General features: G+C 35.1%; 1 protein-coding gene across 1 annotated transcript in view; it reads right to left on the reverse strand.

Annotated features, from left to right (window-relative positions):
* Nucleotides 1-9,083, reverse strand: part of LOC136346947 (b(0,+)-type amino acid transporter 1-like) — a 43,091-nt gene extending 34,008 nt beyond the window's left edge. Inside the window, exon 1 of the mRNA XM_066296527.1 lies at nt 8,947-9,083. Coding sequence (XP_066152624.1) covers nt 8,947-8,989 — 43 coding nt within the window. The 5' untranslated portion in view covers nt 8,990-9,083. The remainder of the gene's footprint in view (nt 1-8,946) is intronic.
* Between the last annotated feature and the right edge of the window lie 3,754 nt (nt 9,084-12,837).

Below are 12,837 nucleotides of genomic sequence, written 5' to 3' on the forward strand. Positions count from 1 at the left end.
CACGCAATACTTTATGGCGTCCAGCATTAAATGGGTTTTCTTCTACTAATTTTAACTCTCGGTTTAAATTTTTGCAAGTACCTGTGTACTTGTTCGCAAGCTCATAGTAGCTATTCTAATTACAACTCTTAGTTTATTGTAATTTTAGCAACGTCCACTTTTTCTTCTCCTTATCCCTGTTTGTTCTAGGGAAAATTCAAAAATTACAAAATTTGAAGTAAACCATTTTAATTCCAAACTATATATAAGCGTGTGTATTATTTATATATTTTTTTTATAGAAAGTTATTTTGATGACCTCTACCTGAAAATCCTTGTAAAATAATAATCAAGATGATTAAAATCTAGACTGCAAAATGGCCAAGCGTTTGACCATCATATCACAACCCTGTATAACAAATGCCACCTTCCCCCGAGGGAGAAGTTCGCGTCACCAGCGAAGCAAGTGACGCAGTTCTCTTGAGGAGTTAGTGTTCATTATGTGCAAATAGCATATTGGGCTTTGTCAAACGGTTAAGCTTCTAACAACTAAACAAAATGGTTTGTTAAATAATGCTTCTTTATAAATTAAAGAACAAAAATGCTATTGTAGTTTACCATTTGATCCTAAATCCCAGTGCATAAATAAACCACAATTAAGCCGACGACATTTTTTGGGTTTCTAAAGGTTTTCTTGGCATCTCTTTTGCTCGTAGGAGTTCACTACTTTACGACTTATATACATATATAATTTACATATAATATACAGGGTGGCGCATCGAAAACGAAACAGAGACATTTTCGCGTATTTAGAAATTTAAATTAAAAAAACGCTAGGACACGTCAACTTTATATCCGAGGGGGACGCATTATAAACGTACACTCGCTCCTTTCATCTCAACCCCGTTGCCGGGGTGAGTTCAACCCCTAAAATTTTAAATGAAAAGTAGGATCGAGTAGTATCTTGTTTGAAAGGTCTTTCGATTCTCGTTAAAATGATTAAGCAATTTTCAAGAAATCCGGAAAAATTAGCTCAAAAGATGTATCATCTGGTATGAATTAATGATGTGATGAAATTGCTAAGGACTGTGGTAAAAATAACATTAAAGCATTTTTTTTAGGGTTCATTATTCTAATAATTTCAACCATTTGCGGGGAGCGCAGCGGCCCTTCTTTTTTAGCTTGGTTGTAAAGGTACACAATAGAGATAATGCGTTGTTATCATGTTTAGAATAATTTTCCACAAAATAAAAATAAAAACTTATTTAGACCTGATTGTTAATAGTAATTAGTAATTCGAGATCGGTTGTGAATATTCGTGTGCAGCAAATTTATTTTAGAATAAATTTATTTTAATTCCGTTTACGTTTCGCAAATCAAAGATGGTTCGTTTGGTTGCAGAGAGAGTAGAAATCATTCAATTATTTTATGAAAATCATCAGTGTGCTAATCGGACCGCCCAAGCATTCAACCAGAATCATGAAGACAATCAAGTGCAAAGAAAGCACATTTTGGAATTAGTTCATAAATTTTGTCGGACCGGCCCTGTAGTCAATAAAAAAAGAAATGATGCAAACCCTTCCAGAAATAAAGCAATCGATATTGCCGCTTTAGGACAGGTTCATCTGGATCCTACACTGAGTACTCGTCAATTGGATACTGTAACTGGAGTCAGTCGACGCACTATCTAAAGAATATTAAAGGCCCATCATTTTCATCCGTATAAGATCCACTTATTACAAGAATTGAATGAAGATCATTTTAACCCCCGTTTGCAATTTTGAGAAACTATAAGTGAACAAACAATTGGAAATATCAATTATCTATTCAATATCTGTTTTTCTGATGAATGTTCTTTTTTATAAATGGTACAGTGAGTGGACATAACTGTTGATATTGGTCAGATGAAAATTTCAGGATTTTTTATGAGAAACTAATTTTTCCGGATTTCTTGAAAATTGCTTAATCATTGTAACGAGGATCGAAAGACCTTTCAAACAAGGTACTACTCGACCCTACTTTTCATTTAAGATTTTAGGGATTTAACTCACCCCGGCTAAAGGGTTGATGTAAAAAGAGCGAGTGTACGTTTATAATGTGTCCCCCTTGGATATAAAATTGACGTGCCCGAGCGTATTTTTAATTTAAATTTCTAATTACGCGAAAATGCCTCTGTTTCTTTTTGATGCGCCACCCTGTATAATACCTAAATCACTAAACAGTTAATAACAAAAACTATAATATTTTTGTCGTTTTACAATTATAATTGCTGCCGCTTCGTCAAATGCCAGAGTCGAAGCTTCAATTTTAATATCTACTGAAACTGGTAATTTAAGGCCTACTAAGTGGTCTGGAGGCCATTATGCTTATGAAAATATCGGGAAGGACACATATTCACACATTATTTCCGATCGACAGCATTTTCTGACCTGGAAACAACGATACGTTATATTACGTCTTTGCAATCAGTCACATTTTTTTATAGCAATGCAAAAATAAATATCATATGAACATATTTTTCATTGTTAAATTTATCTGACATTTTTATGAATGCCAATAAAATAAAAATATATATTGCTTCATGAATTTTCAAAATTTAGTCGGCATTTTAGCGGAGAAATGGTATATTGATGATTTTAGCAATTATTATAATTTGCATTATTTTGATGAAATATAGATATAATTTTCAAAATTTCATAGTATGACAAATGAAGATGCGTATCATATGTGAAAATTTTCTTCAATAAAAAAAGGTCTCATAAATGCGATTGGCATGGCATTTGAGGACGCTTCTTGTCCAGCATCGAGAATTATGCTAATTGATAACTCCTTTTACCAAAAGTTCCTTCACCATACAAGATAATTGATTAAAAACCTTATTATTTTCGTCATATTTAACATATCATCAAATCAGGAAAGTTTATGCTGTGATCGAAGTCTTCACATAAGAGTTATCGAACTAAAACGAATTTATAGAGTTAGCAATATTGTGTCCTTAAAATTGATTCAATTTTCCAGTTTCCAATTTCCAAGAAAATGCAGCGAATTTCTTGTCTCTTCTGGCCTTTCCTGTTAACGGTTCTGACGTGTAGAACGTGGGTTATGAAGCTTGCTCAGAATTACCCACAAAAGACAAGCAAATTATAATATTGAGGGTTTTCCAATCGTAAAATATTTCTTCGAAATTAGCCTTTCCATGCACTACAGGTTAACATTCTGACAAAATTCTCAACAGTAGTAGTTTTCAAGCTAATAAAAGCTGTCTCTGAGTTAGCTCTAAAAATTTTATACTCACAATATTAAATTTGATTGCAGAAGAAGACCTCATTAGGGCTGCCAAAAAAAAGCAAAAAAAGGGGTAAATTATACGACTGTACCTCCTAGGTGCGCAACTAAATTTCCGGGTTTCACACATGGATGGCGCTAACGATACATGTAGTCGAGATATGTATAAAAAATATTATTTTGTTTATAGCTTAAGACAGTTGTTATCAACAACGAGTTGGAATATCAACATTTATCGCAACGCAAAGTAATTTTTTCTAATACCGAAAATGTCGAGTTTTGTGCCAAATAAACAATATTTGCGAAAAGCTCTGCTTTTCTCATTTAATTTGAAAAGAAAAAATGCAGTTGAAGCACCTCATTTGTTTGAGGAGGCCTACGATCAACATGCACCATCGAAAACTACTTGTGAAGATTGGTTTAAGCGCTTCAGAAGTGGCGATTTCAGCATCCAGGACAAGAAACGCTCCGGAAGACCAAAATCAATTGAAGACGCAGATCTGCAAGCGTTATTGGATGAAGACGATACGCAAACACAAGATCAACTTGCGGAGGCATTAAACTTGATCCGCCAAGGTATTTCCAATCGTTTGCATGCTGTGGGAAAAATTCAAGAAGAGGGAAAATGGGTGCCGCATTAGTTGACAGAGAGACAGATGGAAAATCGAAGAATCACTTCTGAAATTTCGCTTTTACGGCATAAAAGAAAGTACTTCCTGCACCGAATTGTTACTGGAGATGAGAAGTGGATATATATTGAGAACCCTAAACGGAAAAATTCGTAGCTTTCACTTGGCGAAGCATCGACGCCGAAGACACGACCAAATCGCTTGGGAAAGAAGACTCAGCTCTGCGTTTGGTGGAACCAAAAAGAAATCGTGTACTATGAGCTGCTGAAACCGGGAGAAACTATCAATGGGCATCGCTATCGACAGCAACTAATCAATCTGAATCACGCATTGCTCGAAAAAGGGCCAGAATGGAACACGAGACACGAATGAGTGATATTGCAGAATGACAATGATCCAAGCCATTGCACTTCCATCATCCAGGACACCACCAAAACTTTGAAATGGAATCTGCTATCGCACCTGCCATATTCGCCAGACCTGGCACCCTCCGATTTTCACTTGTTGCGACCGATGGCCCATGGCTGGGCAAGGGAGCTATTTTGGGTAATTTCCAGGAAGTGCAAAATTGGTTGGACGAATGGTTTGGGTCCAAAGACGCGTGATTTTATCTTCGAGGTATTTATGTACTGCCAGAGATGTGGCAAAAATGTGTAGATAGAGAGAAACAATATTTTGAATAAACCATTTTTTGTGTTTCTCTTCAAAATTTTAAATTTTTCGTTGATCAAAACAACCTGGAAACTTAGTTGCGCACCTAGTATTTAATGGGATAGATTCTGGGATAAATTATTTTGCGTTATTTCATTTATTTTAAGCACAAATATGGAAACTCTTTGGATCTTTGTTCCCGTGGTGTTAGCAATAAATTTACGACCAGCGAGCATCATTAAATATTTATGGCCCGTTGCTCTTGGAAACGAGAGAAACTTATTACATTTTCCTTATATATTTTCTTATTACATCTTCAATTCCTATTTTTTAACGACAGAACAGTCAAAAATTAAAAGATATTTTGAATCAAAGTTGCAAGATAAACTTGTTTATTCTCGGTTTACTGGTTGTATGGAGTCCATAGTGCGTGGGTGGATGTTCTAACTGGTAGCTCCCCTCCAGTAGATGGGACACTGCATTGGAAGCACATTGGAAGGCAAGGTACGCAATTATTGCTATTATTATTACTGATTCTTGTTAAATTAGTGTACCGACCATATTTTTGTATAAAATTACCGACGTTTCTATTAGTTCACGACTTTTAACCAATTTACATGAAAAATGCATTCTCAAATGAAATTCCTTTCGCCTCACTCAAGCGTAATTAAATTCGGTATTTTTGTGTTTTTAGCTATTACTAAATCAACGCTGCAGACATTCCACAGACTTCGTTGGGATTTTAGAGATTATAAGTTGGTAAAGCAGGAAGAGAAATACAGAGAACTCGGCAAGAAGTGAAAGTCTCCTTCTGAGTTCAGGTTAGATACACTTATAAGGTAGAAGCACAAGTTAAACGCTCTGCAAAATGTATCCACAACAAATTAGCAAAAAACTTAATTTCTTTTTCTGAAGTCATTATTATATTAAAATTACCCCAATACTAATTTTTATGACACCAAAATTGGATATATCGGTCTTCTAAGCCCGAAGAAAAAACAGGTTCGCCATGCACTGTTTAATGCGCTTTAAAAAGTTTTTTTGAAAGTTGCATAAATCAGCACAATTAACTGACCAAATCCTGCTTTTATTCGGTGATAATTAAATGGCGTATAGAGGGTTAGGGTTATACAGGGTGTCCGTGAAATGGTTGTAGAACGCTTGACCAAGAAATCCAGAAGCAAAAACAAGTGGAATTAATTTTTTCATTTTTTTTTATTTTAATAAATATTTATTACAATCTGTCATTACAGAACATTTAGTAATATTTGATGAATTACATATACTAATTAGATTACATATTTGTATAGGAAGTTCGACAATTCAAGTTCCCAATAATTCTATCTTAAAATCTATCCAGGACTTCGAGAGTGTTGAATCTTTTTGATCTGTTGGTGTATTGTCACGAATCCAAGAGATTGACGGCCAGATGATTGGGATGACGGTTAAGTCGGTCCAGATATTTGTTGCTATATTTGGTGATTTCTTCACGAACAGTGGGGATTTGAAGGTCTGTGTGCAGGGTGTCGTTGGTCACATACCATGGAGCTCTGGTCAGCATTTTAAGGGTCTTTGATTAGAAGTGCTGAATGATATTTATGTTTGATTAGCTAGCTGCACCCCACAACTGCACGCCATATGTCCAAATAGGTTTGATAATGGATTTGTAAACATGTAACCTGTTGTTGAGGTTTAGTTCAGATCGATAGCCCAAGAGCCGAGGTAATTTTTTAGTACTATATTCATTTGTGTTCTTTTTGCTTTAATGTGGTTTTCCCATGTTAGCCTCCTGTCTAGGTGGACACCTAGGTACTTTGCTGAATCTTGTTGTGGGAGAAGGACTTCAAGCAGTTTCACAGAAGGGCAACTCCCCCTATGCAAGGTGAAGGTTACTTGGCTTGATTTGCTTTGGTTTACACGTTTTCTCCATTTTCCTATCCACTCTGCTAGTTGCTCTAAGTATTGTTGGGTGATTAAGGAAAGTGGAATGAAATAATGAAATTCTTATTTAGCATTAATTTCGAAAACTCTCTGACCTCTATTTCAATGAAGTTCTTTTTGTAATTGGAAATGTATTTTTTATTCCGTCGAGGAATGTTTGCATAATGAACCTGCTGTCTGGCATTCGCAACTTTTTCCTTATTTTACTATATCTGGAAAATTCGCACGTTACTTCCTATCGCGTATCGTTCCCAAGACCGATCAGCTGTACCAGTACAAAAGGCAGGTCGTACCGATGGCACTTTGCAGATGAATTGCTCGAATGTCAGAGCGGCGATGAGCAACGTGTTCGTAACTCACGCTGCACTCATAATAAATGAGATAATCGAGTTTTCTTCTGCTCCAAAAACTTCTGAGGTTCCCCGTTAGTATATCCATCACTTCGTCGTTTTTGACAAGATTCTGGCTCAACCTTTCGGTGCTCCGGAGTGAGTACTGATTCTTGTTTCTGATATTTTACAGTAAATGTTTTTCAAGTCAATGAGAACGACGTAATTGTAATTTTAGTTGAAACTCGAAATTATTGGCAATTTCGGCTTTTTTCGAAGGTACTTAAGACCATCTTTGGACGTAGCCGAGGAATAATACCGCAACTAAAACTCTTTTGATGATTTTCAATTTATTTTTCAAGGATTAAAATTGATTTTTTTATATTTCAGGTCTCTACTGTGTGCATGTCTGCTTGAAATCGCAATTAATTCAAAACTTTAACTATTTTGAGAATTTTTTTTCAGGAATTAACACTGAATTTTTTTTAATAAATTAATATTGAATATTTTTGTCTTTTACGTTTCGATTGCGTACGCTTCAGTTTGAAGTCGAAATGAATTTGAAACTAAATGTTTCTAAAATATTTTTGCAAGAATTAATATTGATTTCTTTTTGTTTTTGAATTTGTTGGACCAGTTGTAATATCAAACCGGTTAAATGAGGATAACTGTTTACCCTTCTTGGCAAAACACTACCCAATTTATAGGAGGATCTTCCATTGAAATTTCGTGACGAATTGTGGCTTGTGCAATGTCAGCCGCCACTCCACTTTAGTGTAACCGTTCGTAAATTTTCATATGAAACATATCCTAACAGATGGATGAAAAGAAGCAACGATTCCCTAGAAAATTAGACAGCAAGATCACCCAATTTAACACCCCTAGATTTTTTCCCGTAGAGAGCTGGTAAATCAGAAGTGTATGCTTCCTCATGGCCTGGAAACTTAAGTTACTACAAGCTGCACATTATTTTAAAAATAAGCCCGACACAATGCCCAAAGCAAAAATAAATTTTTTAAAACAAATTTATACCTCTGCATTCAGGAAAACGGCCAACATTTCGAACATTTGTTATTTAAATAATTTGATAGTTACTTTGAATTAAAGCTTTTTTCATGTTTTCAATCCGACTAAACAACGAGGTATGCAAGGTATCGTAGATGGTGTTTTTACACAGAAACTCTGGGACTGACAAAAATTTTACGAGAAACAAAAAGATTAAAAATAAAGTCAACTAGCCGCAAATGAAAAATTAAAATCATTTGTTCAGGGGGTAACAAAAATGTAAACTTTTATTCACGGACCACACATCATTATCAACATTTCCACATTAAAAAAGGATCTCGCTCACGTCATAGCAGGTTAACTTATGCAGTAATTTTTAATTCTAAAATTAGTGAGAATCGATGAAGTGTTTAACGAATGTTTCAAAAAAACGTTATTAATTAGAAACAAATCCACATTGGATATGGGCAAGTTTACATAGAACGCCTTCTGACGAATTTTTGATCAAATGTTTAGAAATATCAGGGATACCCTGTATAACTGATACCATTAATGAATTCAGCTTTCGTTCTCATAACTTTATATAAAAAATAGCAAGCAAAACAATTTCTTAAAGCCCTTTACGAATTAAGTATACATATGCTGCTGTGGAATAAAAGGACCCTCAGGGATGCTCCCACGTGACGTTTAGGGGTGACATTGAACTCCGCCGTTAACAACCAGCTTATTGCGCTCATTTTTTTTTTAAATGATAAAACGAGTTCTAGGAATTATTTATTATTCCTTCTTCTGCGTGCTATGTCTCGGTTCTCTCCCAATGGAAATGTAAAATCGCATTAATAACAATTAACCGTTGGAGAATATTGATTACACTGTACAACAAAATTTGCTCCGAATCAGTCGCGGCATAAAATTATTAATAAAGCGAACTTCAACTTTACTGAACTGAGCACGATAAACCCGGTGAGAATTGTTTTCATTGAAGATCCTTTGAGGCCACGAGCGCGGTACGAAAATAATGCCCTGGGAATCGACGTCGTGGCGTCGGCACACAGACGACGCCGCAATAACTAATTAAGATAACTGAAAACCGTCAATATCGACAGGTGTTTCATTAGCTGTACTTACCAGAAAACGTGTGGCGACCTGAGAAGTATTCATCGTCATGCATGTTCCCACAAACGGCGGTAATACGAAAACACACTTTTCCTCCGATTTCATGTCATTTACTGACCGGGATGGAAAACCGCCTGCGTTTTCGAGACTCCGTGCCCTCTGCCGGCGACGCCTATAAATAGCGGATCACAGGATAAGGATCATATTCCTGCTAAATGCGAACCCATTACGTCATCTCAGGATAGCGTGCGATCCAAAATGTACACCATGTCAGATATAGATATTGGATTTTACAGGTGTTCCATTGAGTGAAGCAATAGCTATACGTCTAATCATTTTATTGGGATTTACTATGCGAACAGTATGAGGAAAAATAAATGTTGAACGGGCACTTTAGTGTTTGCGTGACGTTTTGAGTGCATACAGGGTGTTCCAACGAAAACTTCCCATCACGGTAATTATTGATAATTGCAAAAACATCCTAAAACGCCACGACACGCCGATTACATTTCGAGGAGGACACGTGATAGTGCGGATTTTAAATTTATTAAAATGATCCCCTCTGCGAGGGTGCAATCAACTTTGAAATTTCGAATGGGACCAGGCGTCGGGCGATCCCTCATTTTAGAGGTAAGGAAATTCTTTTTAACGAAATACCTAAGTTTTTTTATTTTTGACCACCATTTTTGACAAACACTGCGCCTCTACTACTCATCCAAACAATTAGATACAATTAAGTGATGAAATGTTGGCTCTACCTACGTGCAGTGAAATAAACGTGGCTCCATATTTCTTCCAAAATTTTCCAAGGTCTTCAGCGATAATTTGGCGATACCTTTTTAATTCTTCCAGGAAATACATTTTGTATTGTAAGTGGCCCCACAAAAAATCTAAAGATGTTAAATCGGGTGATCGACTTATCGAGTGATTGGAGAATTTTTCGTCCAGAAATTGGCTTACTGCTGCTGTAAAATGTGAAGGCGCCCGATTCTATTGAAACCATACTTCAAATTTTAGAACATTTTCATCATTTTCGAAAAATCATCGGGTAGATGTAAGTTTACGTTTGATTCAAGTATAATTCCCTTTTGAGACTTCCTGAAGAAAAAGTGGTTCGATTTCTCGGTCACCGACGATATTCCAACCCAAACGTTTAGCTTTTGAGAGTATTGAGTGTGTTCCTCTCTGAAAAACTTCGGATTAGAATCACTTCAGCACTGACAGTTATGGAAATTAACCAATCCATTTACGAAAAAGGGACATTCGTCCGAAATGTAAATCGAGTAAAATAAATTGGGATTAGCCTCAAGTCTATTCATCAACATTTCATAAAACTGAAGGTGGCCATCGAGATTGCCCTCGATACAGGAGACTTATAATACACTCAACACCTGATGTGCTTCCATTTGTCCAACTAGAGCGATTTCGGTGGCTTCATTTCTAACCGGATTTCCAAATTTTCTTTTTTTATTATGCACAAACATTGTTTTTCGAAATTTTCGTGCCATAGAATTTATATAAACGTGGGAATTAGTCTTCTCCAGGTGTATTTCATTGGAAATTTATGCTGTTACTCGAGAGCAATCGTTGTTTTTGAAATGCAGCGAAATTAATTCCATCCTTTCTACCGCATAGTAATCCATTTTCAAAAATAGTAATATACAATTTATTTAAGGTTTTTGGATACAATTCAAAGGAAGGAATATGCGCTAAATAAATTTTAAACTTTTGGGCGAAATATAAATAACATCTTAAACAATTGTTTGCGTCGATTTCTTCATTAAATTAACAATTTTCGTCATGATAATGACAACAGTTTGTTTATTTAAACTAGTCAAAGGGATTTTGTGAACATTTCGTTGCATCAACTGGTGGCCAAAAATTTTAAAAATAAGTAATCACATCAATGGCCTTTAAAAACCCTTAACACTGGAGGGGTCACTCGACCCATGGCCAAATTTGAAATTCCAAAGTTGATTGCACTCCCATAAAGAGGGTTATTTCAATAAATTTAAAACCTATGCCATCATGTGTCCCTCTCAAAAACAGAATCGACGTGTCTTGGTGTTTTATGATATTTTTGCAGTTATCCATTCTAAATAAGCTTGGTGGAAAATTTTCGTTGCGACACTCTCTAGGCATGTCCTAAATAGGATCTTAAATAGGTATGTATATTACTTGTTTGTGATTCAATATGTATAATTAATGCTTAAGTATCAGTAGTCAATAGAAGCTGTCAAGTAAATATGTCCTATACGTTTGAGACGAATTGTTCATGATTTCTTTTATTTTGTTTGGGAATAACGCCCCTCGTACAAGTAGGGGTTATTAGAGCTGTGGAATTGTACAATATTCTCAGTTATTGCTGACAGTAGTATTTACATACATTAAAGCTTGGGCGAAGTCCCTTGTTAACATTTCCGCGACAAACTCACCACTGTCTTGAGAACCTATAAACAAATTATCATAAAAATAAAAATTAATAGAACTAAAGTGTGCGAAATGTATGTACAATGTGTGAAATTCTTTGCAAACTTTTCGTTTCCATCGCTGAGGAACGACTGAGTTTTTAACACGAGTCATGTTATCATTTCTAAATGTTGATTGAATGTGAGTGATTGGGATTTGATCATTTCACTTAATTTAAACAACCTTAAAAAAATATTTCTTTTGGTGGTTATCTAGGTGCACTAATGGTCTTTTGAGGTCGCTGAGATGACCCTCCGTTTGTCAACTCTACTTCTTTTTTGTTTGGGAGACCCAACTTGCTTTACCACATTTTTCCAGATCTCTTTGAAATTGTTTCAGGACGAATCCTGGACTTTTGTCTAAGGTCTGTCTCCGGTTTTTTGCTGCTCTATCCAGCATCCACCACATTATACCGTACAACTCTAAATTGTCCTATTGGTAACTTTTCACAAATTATTATTTTTAAATTCACAAAAAGAGCAAAAAATCCTATCTTCTGACGTTTACTTATTTTTTTACCTGTTGCTTCCTTCACCGGTAGCGTAAAATGGTCGATTTTTTTATTCAAACATGGGTCAAGTAACACCTCAAATTAAAGATTTTTCAAAACTACATTCAACAGTGTATTGCAAATTAAAAATATGTCAATTATCGTTTAAGCAAAAGATTTAAATTTAGTAAAAAAAGCAATTCAAACTCAGTTAAATACTACTTAAATAATGAAAAAACTTGTGTGTTGATAGGATATTTGTTTTTTTTTTCGATTTTATGCTTATTAATAGTCTTTGGTTATTTATTTATTTATTTATCCTTTTTTTAATCAGACTTGTCTTTTGTTCAAGCATCGGTAATGAAGACTTATCTACGCTTACCGAAGAAGAGACGACACATAAGTCTACATTAAGTAAAAAATATGCACCTTCTTCGATCTTACGCTTGTTCCATTTAATTCCGTCATCCCTATCAAAGACAAGCTACATAATGTTTATATTTAACCTATAAAGATTCATATAATTTTGTTATTCTTTAATCTTTAATATTCGTTTTTAAGGGTCTGGAAGTTACGCCAATACCACATTTGTCACATTCGCAAAGTATGTAGAGTGATTTTGCCAAAACTGCCCATTCAAAAAAATCGCAAAAACTATTGTATTATAGTAAATGTCCAAAAATCTTTAATTTTTGAGAACCACCTTTTCACCCATAAATTAATATGTTGCTATTTACTGTCTCGCCTCATCCACCCATCAACTTAAAAAGATTAAATGACAATATCCCTCTTGTGACATCTCAACAGATAGCTAAAATCTTTATGAAAACGATTCTGTATGCATTTCTTCTTTTTGATGAATATATATTTTTTTAATCGCTCTTTAAAATTTGTCTAACTTTTTCCACAGCTGCAAAAAATAAAAGACGTTGAAAAGTTCCAAA

Source organism: Euwallacea fornicatus, chromosome 25 (assembly GCF_040115645.1).
Source record: "Euwallacea fornicatus isolate EFF26 chromosome 25, ASM4011564v1, whole genome shotgun sequence".
In the NCBI taxonomy this organism is placed as follows: Eukaryota; Metazoa; Arthropoda; class Insecta; order Coleoptera; family Curculionidae; genus Euwallacea; species Euwallacea fornicatus.